This window comes from Apostichopus japonicus, chromosome 14 (genome assembly GCF_037975245.1).
Source record: "Apostichopus japonicus isolate 1M-3 chromosome 14, ASM3797524v1, whole genome shotgun sequence".
NCBI classification, from domain to species: Eukaryota; Metazoa; Echinodermata; class Holothuroidea; order Aspidochirotida; family Stichopodidae; genus Apostichopus; species Apostichopus japonicus.
The window spans coordinates 5,624,068-5,637,667 of NC_092574.1; the positions used below are offsets into that span (position 1 = coordinate 5,624,068).

General features: G+C 34.5%; 2 protein-coding genes across 2 annotated transcripts in view; one reads left to right on the forward strand and one right to left on the reverse strand.

The window, feature by feature from the left end:
• LOC139979776 (coronin-7-like) overlaps positions 1 to 2,978 on the forward strand; it is a 25,349-nt gene extending 22,371 nt beyond the window's left edge. Inside the window, exon 25 of the mRNA XM_071990874.1 lies at positions 147 to 2,978. Within this exon, the coding sequence (XP_071846975.1) occupies positions 147 to 155 (9 nt within the window). The 3' untranslated portion in view covers positions 156 to 2,978. The remainder of the gene's footprint in view (positions 1 to 146) is intronic.
• Positions 2,890 to 8,486, reverse strand: LOC139979782 (ubiquitin-fold modifier 1). The gene is made up of 5 exons (XM_071990883.1): positions 8,392 to 8,486; positions 8,239 to 8,295; positions 7,416 to 7,473; positions 5,937 to 5,976; positions 2,890 to 5,617 (listed from the first exon to the last, which is right to left on the reverse strand). Coding segments are annotated over exons 1-5 (261 nt in total). The 5' UTR covers positions 8,394 to 8,486; the 3' UTR covers positions 2,890 to 5,513.
• Between the last annotated feature and the right edge of the window lie 5,114 nt (positions 8,487 to 13,600).

Here is a 13,600-nt window from a genome sequence, read left to right on the forward strand (position 1 = left end):
AATGGCCTCCTTTGCTAAAGATTATTCACAAATCAGACATTTTACTAAAGGGCTGTCTATAAAGCCCTGAGAGAATTAATAGTTTGTATAAATGTATTTTTACTCTCAAATTGGGCAACTCTGGTTTGTTTCATTTCATTTCGCAGGATGATTAAGGCATAAGTTGTCTTCAGATGGAGGACTTTAGCTTTATACTGGAGTATGGGCAGCTCAGTAATGCGAACGGCCGTGGAGGCTACCTCCAGACGGCTCTCCACGTAACAAAACTTTAACACAACAAGGAAGATAACAGTATAGCATTGCTACAAGCGTATGTGTCTAGTGTAAGGTCTTTTAACAATCTGGTAGTCTTATCAAAAGTCCTCTAAAGATACACTGTACCATGAATCAAATATCATTTTTCCATGAATTTGCTAAGGAACATTTCAACTGTTGCAATATCCTTGGAAGCCCTTACCTTAAAGGCATTGAAGACTCGCCCCAAACCGTGTGCCACCCTCTGTGAAAAAGTTAACTTTCCGTTGCTAGCAAATGACGTTTTCTTCTTGTCGCTACAAAATGCAGACAGTAATGAAACGTGATACCTTGTTATCCTTTATCTAGACCTGAGATGTCCATCGCTGCTATTTACACTGTGTTGTGGGTATTGACCTTAGCTGTATGTATTGACTGTGCACTAGTGTCTAATTACCGACGGTAGCAAGCTGTGTGTGTATTTTCTGGGATTGATGGTGGTGTCTAACACTTCTGTTACACCTCATTTGAAACTAGGTCAGATTGCGGGCATGCAACGTTTCTTTGTGCGCGATTCTTCACACCCTTTAAGAAAATGGACATCCAGTTCATAAGATATTACTCTCAAAAAAGGCTGGCCTGCATCACTCAAGTGAAATATTTTATACTTCAATATAAAACCTTTAATGACCATAAATGGTCTCAAAAGGCGACTCATTTCTCCATTGTAATATATATTTGCTATGCTTCTTTTTTTCATGAGGGGCTCAAGTTTTACAGTTTGGCCCTCTTCACTACTGATTTGAAAAAAATATATTCAAGATATTAAATTCGTTGAGGAAAGCACATTTAGACTCTTCTTTGGGCAATAATTTGCTGTTCTTGTACTGACAGAGTATCTATTTAGCTGGCTATTTGGTTCTCTGTCAAATTAATAAATAAATTAAGAATGAAATTAATATTTGATTGCTTTGCTATAGGTACATTTCAGCGTCAACAAAGATGATGAATTTAAATTGAAAATATATTCAAATGACGTTTGACCAGCAGAAATTTCATAACATGGTAGTTGAGTGCACTAGTCATGTCTCAAACACTCAGGATTTAAAACAGATCGTTCATAGGTATCCAGAGTTAACATAACTTTAAATTTTTCAGAAATGTAAATCTGTACGACAGGTCACTCGTAAGGAAGAGAAATATCGCATGCATGTAGAAGACACTACGTAATTTTGTGTAAATTATTCTATATTCTGTTTGAAAGATGCATGTTATAATGAAACATGAGCCAGACATTCCTGACTTAAGGCAAATTTCATAATTCCAAATGCATATATATGAAAAGTTAAATCATTTAGGAGTAACACTTGCCTATCACTTGAATTGTTATGAAACTGACTAATTTTGTCTTATTCATGAAATGCAATAAATTCACTTAAGTTCTTGATCATATGATCTTAGATTTGAAGTGAATCACGTACCAAAATACAAGACCTGTTTCTGCTACTCTTCTCTGACATTCACTCTATATGTACATTAATACCTAGTAACGTCATTCTGAATCATGAATATCTTTGAATATTCATAGTTGTTTTTATGAATAATCAGACAAAATATAAATCAACTGTTAAAAAGATTTCATCTTAAATACCTTTTTTTTATAACATTCCAGTCCACAAAGTAGCATTCTTATGATTTGTGATGTGAATTATTTTGTTGATAAAGTCTCTTTGCAGGAATGCTTTCTTCCTTCAAGTTTGTGTTTTCCGTCAAGCTTTGAGAGTAACTTTACTTCCATAAGAGTTGTTTCATCCATTCTCGTCATTAAGTCTTTCTTGTCATTAATGAAAACTTTTGTTTTTATGAAATGTCAATCAAGTTGTAGTAGAATGAAGACTCAAAAGATGGAAGTTTAGTTTCTAGAAATATCTTTTAAATATCAACAAAAATGTGTCTCTTTTTGCATTCATTGGGAGTAACCTTTGAGCTAAATGAAACTACTTTGCCAAACCTTATCATCCAGAAGTTCAGCAAAGTCTTCCAATTATAAATTCCATCAATGTTACATTTGTAACAATTTGTAATTAATACATTCCGTTTGGGTAATTAATATGTAGTGTATTAAATCTGTTGCAGTTTCCTTTTGTTCTTTTCCTCCCTCCTTTGCTCCCCCCACCCCCATCCATTTTTGGGGGGTTATCTGAAGCTTTCCAAATTAGTAAAAAGCTGAAAAGTAAGTATTCCAGTAAAGAAATTCAATATATATTTAGTACATTTGAAAAAAAGTTGAAAGAATTTGTTTTCCGAGGGTCGGTCCATTAAATATTTCTATAAATCATAACTGATATTTAGTTTCCTGGTGAGCAATATCTTTTTGATATTATTATGAAAAGCACTTTTATAATCAGTATTTCAACTTCAGTAGCAATACACAAAATTTATAGATGAAATATTTTAGAAAGAAAAGCATTGTCTGACATCTTCAGTAGTAAAATACATCGGTTTTGTATTTTCTAACTTGTTTTTATTGTATTTGGCATGTTTATGAAAAGGGTCTCCAATCTTTCAAAGCGAGAGAGAATAATATATAAGTATTTGTATTTTTACCACTTTAAAAGTTATTAAATTGATGGGAATAAACCAGACTCAGGGAAATATCATCTCGTACTTGTTTATTGTCATCAACTTGTGTAATACTTTTTTGGAAGAAAATGAATAAAAGATAAGATATATATGAAACAAAATATTCTTTACCGTTTTATTGTGTAGACTATTCTGTCTGTGTGTACTAGCAGATTCAACAGGTTGAACTGTCTTAAAGGCATTGAAGACTCGCCCCAAACAGCGTGCTGTGCTCTGAAAAAGTTAACTTTCCGTTGCTTGCAAGTTCAGGTTTTTTTTTGTGTCGCTACAAAATGCAGACAGTAATGAAACGTGATACCTTGTTATCTTTTATCTGGACCTGAGATGTCCATCGCTGCTATATACACTGTGTTGTGGGTATTGACCGTAGCTGTATGTACTGACTGATCACTAGTGTCTTATTACTGACGGTAGCAAGCTGTGTGTGTATTTTCTGGGATCGATGGTGGTGTCTAACACTTCTATTACACCTCATTCGAAACTAAGTCAGATTACCGGCATAAGACATTTATTTGTGCGCGAGTCTTCAATGCCTTCAATACTCAAACAGCCCTTGGCTGTAACTACCATACCACCACACCTGACAGAAAAGTCAGCTTTGATAAGAACAACTTAAAACTGAACGTGATCCTTTGATATGTTGAGAGGAACCATATTACATACTGTTTTCCTCATTTGCTATTACTTAAATTTTATGAAATTTACATATACTTATAATTAAGTATTGGCCAAAGCTGTCAGAAGCTAGCTCACTGTATATGAATTCTTACTAACCCCATTCCCTCAAGATATAAAACATAACTCCAAATCCTCAAGACATATAACATACCTTACAAGGACTAATTTCTTTGCCACAAAAACAAAGCTTAATCCTACATAAAGTTATGACATATCAAATTGTATCACCAATAATAAAATGTCTGTGACCAGGAAAGAAAATGTATGATGTAATGTAAATGAACACGAATCTATTAATTGGACTGAAAATCAGTACCCATGTCCGAATTTTCACACATCTTTAACCACCACCAAACAAAGCAGTTTCCCAAAAATTTGGCCCTCAATGAACTGGGAATTTCAATAGTTGTTATACCCACAAGGAAACACTTTTAAGTTATTTTTGAATGCGTAAAGTTGGGTACGACACATAAAAGCCCTAATGTTAAAAATAGATGGAACTGAAACATAGTTGAAACAAAACCATCCCATTCAAGTTGTTTTACTAAGAAACTGACACATAACAGGCAAGATATATAAGGAAGCTAGAGACCCTAAATACGACTCCAATGTGTTTGCATTATATACTGTTAGACAAGTCGCCTTGATTACGTAGAGTGTTAAGATATTAGATAATTATTTAGGTCGACCAAAATAATTTGAAACATATCCGAACATTACCTAGGACATGCGATATTTACCTATAAACACATACTGTTTTCAATATAAACATTTGTCAGATATTAAAATCCACAAGGACTTAGTTAAATCCATGCATGAGATGAAGTGATACAAAGAATTTGATAAAACATTCAAAGTTTACATAGGACAGTCACACAAGCAGGAACAAACCCAATGACAGTTAATCCCAAGCAGTGCCACAAGACTGGACTTTCTATCACTTCTTGCAAATCATGAACGTAGGAGTTATCTCAAACTCACTTGTATCATTGACAACATAATCCTTTTGACACAGGTTTGTGAGTGTAACTGAGGCTGTAAAATGTATTAGCTGTTTCAGAGTTTATCTTCAGATGACCTTTGACATGACACCATGACTACCTGATCTCAGATCCTGATGAAATTGATTATAGATGTGGAACTGCATAGGGTTTTTAGCCTCAGTCTTAACAAAACTCCACAAGACAGACTAAATACAAGTTATCATTACTTCCTCAACAAGAATAAACAGACAAGGATTTTGTTGCTATATGTCATTTGGCAAACAGTAAATATAACTTTCATGCAAGTACTCTGCCATCAATTATTGTTACAAAGCTTTCTTCAGTTGTAATAAAGTTTTATAACACTTTATGCTAGCAAAGTTCTCCAGACATTTTGGCAATTTTTTTACCTTTGGCAAAAATTCATTGACATGATGAGAGATAGATGAATGGGTTTGATGGAAGAAAAATTGAGTAACTTGTATTAGATGTTTCCACCCAAACAAACTGCCATGTCTCCTAATTGGTTCTGTCAGAACTCCTGTAGGCAAAACAAACTTTGCCAAAGATTGAGTTCAAATTCAAGGCAAACTACATATTAACAAAGATTTCTCAAAGCTTAGAGAATCAAGATTGTCAATAAACTAAATTTGTAAATATATATAGAAAGAGAGAAAAAACGTTGTCCGAGTTTTACACACTAGAAGAAGCAATTTTAATGTGAGAATCTTCTAGTAGAGAGGTTGAAATCAGAAGAGCAACAAGCCAAAGTAAAATACAGCCAATGATATGTCCATCTGCAGGTTACATAATCACAGACCCAAATATCTCCCAGACAGAATATTCATGTCTGTACCAGAGTCTGTATCATGTCTGTATTTAGGGTATTAACACAACAATCTTCATGCTTAGATTGGTGGGCATTGGGGCTTCTACTGGTTCCATCTGTGGAATGTTTACAGTGTATTAGGAGGATCATATATGTTCTCCAACTCTGTCCCTCGGTATTAGCCTCAATTCAGATCCGTGTTTTAAGAAAACATTTCCAGCACTCTGGGCAGGATTTATACCAATGCCGTCTGCAAAGGCAACAGAAGCAAAATGTGTCCATTTGTTATCATGAAAGGATCTTACAACAGAAATGACATGAAATCATGCCAACAGTAGTGCTCAGTACTGTATTTAGCACTTATACTAATAAAAGGCATTATAACATTAGACATTATATGGTGCATTTAGTTCATTTGCCAATAAGGTTCTGCTCCATTTAGAGTTCTTTAAACATTATTAACATTGTTAACATGTAAACACCTCAACAGATCAAAATGCCTAAGATGACTAAATTCATGTTTAGCTACAATTTACAAAGCTGGTAAGATATGAGTTGGAAATCCTTACCATTTGTGATAATAGCGCTGGTAGCTGGTGGAACACTGAACTGCAAGAAGAAGAAGCAAAAAACAGACAATTAAAAAGAATTTATTATGTGCAACGATATCAGAAATGAGTAGTTTAAAATATATATATCTATGTATAAAACAAAGACATATCTACTGTAGGCCTACAGTAAGTTGCAGAATCAAATACCACTACAGATTGAGACATTTTAAGTGGCTTGTTAAAGCAACATGTACTGTATCAGGGGCATTAGCCTTCCTAATGAAAAACACACACAAACTTTTAGTGAAAAAAAATGAATATTTATATTAATTTGATGGACTTGAACAATAATAGAAGTAGAAGGGAAATATACTGAATGAGATCTGGAATTTTGGTGTTTTGCTCTTTATAAAGTTCACAGTTAATATCAAGTAAATTTATTGTATGTATACTGTACATGAGTCTAAGAGAAACTAAGATCTAAGTTTCATTCAGGATTACTAGAAGATTTAATCTAACACCACAGACAACATTTATAGGTTTGACCATTGTTTAATTCACATGATTGGCAGGATTCTTACAATCATGTGGACATGTTTTCAGTTTTACCATGTTTTAATACCTTCTCTTGACTTCAAATGAACTTTGACCTTCAAAGAAAACAATAGGCTTCTTGTATTCACTGAGGTGGATATACATACAAGGTAAGAATTTTATTTACAATTGGAGTTATGATATTTACAAAATTATCAGACTTTGGGCTCTGCTAATCTCAAATGATGTTTGAATGTCTTGGACTATCCAACTGCAAAGTATAGAGTCTATCCAAGCTCCACTTTTGGAGTCACCCTTTACTAGGTTTTCACAACCACTTAACCACTTGACCTTTGACTTTCACAGAAAAAAATTGAGTTCAACCATGAACTTTGGGTTACAAAACTTGTTTACAAACAAGTGTTGCATACACAGATACACACCATTACCATCGCATGGATTCCTTTGCCTTTGGCAAGGAATCAACACCTTACAACTGGGGTGGGCAAACTACGACCCGCAGGCCACAGGCAGCCTGCCAGTGATTTTTTTGCGGCACGTGAGATGTCTCAAGAACAAGAAAAAGAAATCAATCTATATTACATCATCACAAAAAAACGAGCTAGCTGCTTAGAATTTATCGGCATTTTGAGGATGCTGTCAGGTAGGCCTGTTATGCCATTAATTATCAACTGTGCTGTATTGACATTATGTTTTTGTGAATACAAATAAAGTACACACACCTATTGCTTGAAAGTCCTCAGAATCAAAGGATTGAAATCAACAGCAGGTCGTTGGTTAGGTGCGCCCCAGTTAAGTTTTCACTCCTTATATCTGGCCCATTCATTCAAAAAAGTTGCCCACCCACCCCATTTGGAGGGAATCTCTCCCACATAATTTTGTCTATAAACCTGGACTAGTAATTGTAACAGATCCTACATCCTTCATTCTTTTATTTCTCACCTCCTCAGCTGCAAATTTAAGTACTGCTGTGAATGGGGCCTGTTCTGGAACACTCAGCCTGAGAAAATAAATAAATATAAACTTCTTTTCATACAATCATTTTGATTTTATTAATATCTATTTCTAGTGGAGTAAATGTCTCAAGTGAGAGACAAAGTATGGGTAATATTTATTGTCCTTTGAAAAGTTTTTAGCATCAAGTATACCAAGTGAATTCACTAGATCATAGTAAGGCATCATTACCATAATCTACTCCAACGTTACTACGCTCCAACCAATATTCGCATCAAACTCAAGTCTTTGATAAATGAATTAATTAGACTATGTGCAGGACTAGCCTAGATATGGTTTCCAATATGTCAAGCTGTGGGAAATGGGAAAGTTATGATTTGTCATTAACCCAACAGCCTGTTTATGTTAAGTACTCGTTAAAAACTCCTCTCGGGCATCACAACGAGGATGACAAATATTAAGAACAGTTTCCAAATTTTGACCAGCTGCCAGGTGAGAAGAATGATGGGTTGTCTTATTTGCCTGGCAGCCCGATGAAGAGTGCATGCATCAGTCTCGACTCCTTATTCATCTAGCTGTGTGTACCAGTGAACCGGCAGTCAAACCAATACTGAAGGCATATTGCCTTATTCCCCTGACTGCAGGACAAAAAGGCACAAGCAAGGAATAATTTCAGATAAGTATTAATGTATCACAAGTCTTTAGTTACAGTATTAACGCCTAAAACTGTAGCTTAGTCATTTCGTGAAAACGGTACTAACGGCGAGTTGGCCTTAACAACATGAGAACGGAAGGGAGTAAAAGTACTCACACTTTGAATGGCAGTTTTGAATCAGAAGTAAGGGTTATTTTGAAAGTTACCTTCGCCCTGTTGGAGAAAATATGGAAAACCATAGATGTATGAGCAATAATAACGTATTTGTGAAATAATTTAGGAAAACACATACAAAATATGGTTACTTACATTTTGGTCGACGTAAGTCTTGCACAATATATGAGTTGAAGTTAGCGTTTGATATGGTCACCGAATTCGATCCGCTTGTCTACTGCAGAAATATGACAAATGTGATCATACGCACTCTGTTGTTGACTTGTTGTACTACTCTACTGGAACTACATCTTAGGTGGAATATTCTAGACAAGTCCATAATATTCGCTCGGGTCTTCCGACTCTTCTCCCAGGCGCTGATCCAGGGGTTGGGGGCTATATATTGCACAACTAAAACAAATTTCTGGGTAGACCCCCGACCATCACCCACCAACAAGGGGGTTGGCAACAACCGGGCCCATGACAAAACCAGCTCATTTTTAAAAGTCTGGATCTGCACCGGTTTTTCTCATGAAAGGTGTCAACAGGCACATCTTTAGCAAGTAAAAATTGGTTTGTTTATCAAAATAATACAATTATATACCTTGCTTGTTGATGAGGATGAATCCAAGTACACCATGGTGTGGAAATCAGGTAAACTGAGGCAATTATGGACCACTTCAAATTCGGCCTTCAAAGAGTAGCTAAGAAATTTGTTGAATCACCGCGACTGATCCACATACCTAGTATGAAGTTAATCCATTATGTATTTTCCAAGTTACCTTCTTCACAAGCTATTGGCACACACACAAACACATGTTATCTCCCTCGCTTAGCTTCCTTTTGCCCCGGCAAGGAATCAAATAGCCCATATGGTCCTGTGGGTCCACTCTAGGAGACACTAGTGTACATATAAAGAAGACAAACACATCTTTTCTTTCAATAAAATCTTGCTTTATTCTTCCTCAAATATTTAAATCCTGTCAAGAAATATGAAGGGAAAAAAATGCTATTAATATAGTAACTTTGCACATTGCCATATAAACTCATCAAACAAACCAATTTTCTCTTGGTTGCGACATCAATATTAAATTTGAGAGAAAAAAATATTTAAGCGAAAAAGGAAGACTTTGAAAATAAAAAAAGGCATGATAAATTAGGTGAGAGTTGATATCCAAATTGTTCCCCTTTCATTAATTTAAAAAACATTAAGCCTTAACAGATCATGTGACATTTAAATAAGAATATCTCATGTCTCATTGCAGAATTACTTCCAAAAATTTCCTACAAATTTCCAGTCTATTGTTCACGTGGTCAATTTGGTGGAGACAGACACACGATTGCTTTTCTACTCTATGTTAAAAAATCCTTCCTATAACATCATAATAATAATTATATATTATCATATTATTATATATATTATCATATTATATTAATATATTATAATTATATCACAATATTATAATTATATTAATATATTATCATATATTATATTTTAATATTATAATAATTTTGCCTTCTTGCATTTTGCAGTCTGTACTGTGTGCTAAAAACATCTCCATGACAACGCTTCCACTCTTTAAAGAGAATTACCACGGTTTTTATTCTGTAGACGCAAAAACAAAAGCCAAGGTGTTGTTTACATTTTCAATTACCGCCTGCATATGTGAAGACCGTGACACACAAGTCCCCTTCTAAATCATTAAAAGACAAAGTCATTTTTTTTTTGTATGACTCTATTGATCATGGTTAGGTTGAAAGAAACGAAGGCAAAATATTTCATAAAGTTTGTGTGAGTTATATCTACAACTTATGTAAACTTAAAAGACCCAAGTGAAAGTAATCAGCCATCTTCCAAACCATGCTTATATAGTAACAGCACATGATTCTTTTAACATCTAACTCAGAAATGAAATATTAAAGCAGTGTATAAAGTTAAACAAGTTTTTATCAACTCTTTCTTAACAATTGGTAACAATTAATATTTCCCCACCACCCCCCCCCCCCAGACACTTCCTTTCAAATTCAGAGAAACTGCTTGTGACCTTGTGTGTGAGAAGATTGACTCATGGTATCTTTCAGGGCATCTGTTTTTACATACATCAAAGTTCTTTTCTTTCAAATTTACTTACAAAGTTTTGCTTAAGAGGAAAAACATTGCTATCTAAGTCTGATGTTTTGGGTCAAATGCAATATGTTACTTTAAGTAACACTTGCCTTATGACATAGACTGTAACCATTTGCAATACTTGACTTAACTTTAAAACACCCTTATATTATAAAAAAACGTTACCCTTTTGATACGATTGTGAACCTTTATAAGTATTGCATCTGTCATTCCTTCCCGCCCTTATCTCACTCTCCCTGCTCCTCGCCCTCCTCTACCCTCGCTACTCCCCCCCCCACCCTCCCCCTTCACAATATTCAAACCATTCACTAACAGCATTCTAACTTCATAGTTAGTTCAATGATTCACAAATATAAACCAGATTCTAATGTTAAGGTCAAAGGTCATGTACTTTTAACATAAACAAACCTCTTGTCCTTTACAAGGGATATATATATATATTACAATAACTTATCAATTCTTAATTCTCGTGCAGTGAAGTGCTTTGTTCAATTTAAAGTGTGTGCTCGCCTCATCTAAATGCATTGAAAACCCAACCAAGGTTTGAGGTATGGTACCAAAAGTGAATTTAACATGTAAAAACCAAAACCAGAACTTTTTCCCATTAATAATAAGTACATATTTACACTGAAATGATGATAAACAACAACAAATTGAGTCAGTCGTCGCTTAACGTTTGGTCAAGTCACGAAAGAGAGCATGTTCCCTTCCACATCGAGTGAACATTTTTTCTACAGTCGTCGAACTCGAAACGAAGACAAAAATCATATATGAAAGGTTATAATGAAAGACACTTTGAATTAAAAAAACACACAAAAGAAGAAGCAAAAATTCAATTAAAAATAAGAAATACCAACAGCTTAAAGATAAAAATTGGTTGAATTAATAACCAATGACAAGGCAAAGCATCAATTTAAATTTGATAAACAACCTTAAATGAAAACAAACTTGATTTCAGACTTCCTTTTATTTAGAAATGCTGTACTTTTTATGAATGAAAGATATTGCTATCGGACATTATGAAGAAAAATTTTGTTTTTATACAATGATTTTTTGTTTTTGTTTCAAGTTAATTGTTTCAACTTTAAAGTTAATGGTTTCAACTTTGGACAGAACGGAACGGTGCAACCTAGTTTTACTAAGTACGCCAAACTAAGGCACAACGATAAATTAAATTACTAAATCTGGCAGAAGAAAGGTACAGTAATTCTCCGACTCTTCTTGAAAGTGTACCTTACATAACCCTCCTCCCCCACCTCTCTTGCCCCTCCCCATCTTTCTTGCCCCCCCCCTAAAAAAGGAGTACTAGCATAGTCAGTTAAGAATTACATATTTTCATAGTGACCCATATAGATTTACAAGACGAATCTGTCCAACAGCTTTCAACAGAAACAAAGAATTGTAATGGATGAAGGTGCGCTTAAAAATGGCAAGGTTAAAGTGGATGATAAATAAAGCCTATTTCTAAAGTACCTCTACATACACGCTACATTTCTCTGTGTGTCTTGCTTAGATATTACAGAAAAAGGAAATCATGGCAAAAGATATGCAAGTATTCTTTGTTTTAGAAAGATATATATATTAATAAAATAGGTATGAGGGGGAGGTGGGAGAGGTGGAAATGGGATACTTACCTCTCCGCTTCTGGCAGATTGCCACATTTGGCTGTATTTATCTATTGGTTAATACTGCCTGTAAATTATTTAGCTTCAATATTCCAATCAAATCCACATACAACTCTAGCAGCATCATTGCACAAATACAGTGACATACATACATATGATATTTGGACTGTGTCACATACACACATGTGATAGTTGGACTGTGTCACATACACATATGTGACGTTTGGACTGTGTCACATACACACATGTGATAGTTGGACTGTGTTACATAAACACATGTGATAGTTGGACTGTGTAACATACATACACATGATATTTGGACTGTGGCACATACACACACATGATATTTGGACTGTGTCACATACACACATGTGAGTTGGACTGTGTTACATACACACATTGAATAGTTGGACTGTGTTACATAAACACATGTGATAGTTGGACTGTGTTACATAAACACATGTGATAGTTGGACTGTGTAACATACACACACATGATATTTGGACTGTGACACATACACACATGTGATAGTTGGACTGTGTCACATACACACATGTGATAGTTGGACTTTGTTACATACACACATGTGATAGTTGAACTGTGTTACATAAACACATGTGATAGTGTGACTGTGTTACATACACATGTGAAAGTTGGACTGTTACATGCACACATTCAACAGTTGGACTTTTACATAAACAACTGTGATAGTTGAACTGTGTTACATACACACATATTCTGCAAGCTCCAAATTTACCCCCTCAACAATTGTTCAGCAACATAAAAGAAACTTACATGTGACCATCTGGTTTGAATAACATACAAAGTAACCTAAATGTGAGATAGATCACACTAAACAGGAATGTAAGGACAAGTATGTCCACAAAAGATTCCAACTTTGGCAAAAAAACAAAAAACAGGGTGAAAAAGTATGATGAAATCTTTGGCAATTGTTAGAGTTAACAAATTAGTACAAAGTGCAGTCAACTGAAATTTTATCTGAAATAATGCAGTTGTTTCAGTACCGAAAAACAAAAGTCAAATTGACAAAGAATATGAACCTCTTTCCACTCACAATTACATACAGTTAAAACTGAAATGGAATGTCCTTGGACACAAAACTACATTTCATGAAACACAATACATTCTTTAAAAGAGATATAAAAAACTACATAGTATTAAATAGATATGCAGTTTAGTTAAACGTTCTTACAGGCACGGCTTACTTTAACTTCCTTCTCATTGAAATGGATCTTGTTCTTTCAAAGAGATATATCAAACTTTTAACTTCTTACACACAAAAAAATTGCTCTTTTAGCAATCTAGAATAATATTTCATTTAAATCTCCACCTCCCATTTTTAAACAATCAAAATTAAGAAAACAAACTTGTTCTAATGTCTTCTACTTTTCACAGAATACTGGACAAGCAATAAATATGAGTTTGTGCGTTCAAATAAAAAGTGTTTTTGTTTCTTTCGTTTTTGATCATTTTATTTATTGGTTATTGTTCTGTTTTTTTTTGGGGGGGGGGGGTTATTTTAAAGATGTTAAAATTCTCTTAAAGTCAGCAAACAATAGGTATGTCTCTGCCTTGTATGTTATTCATTTCC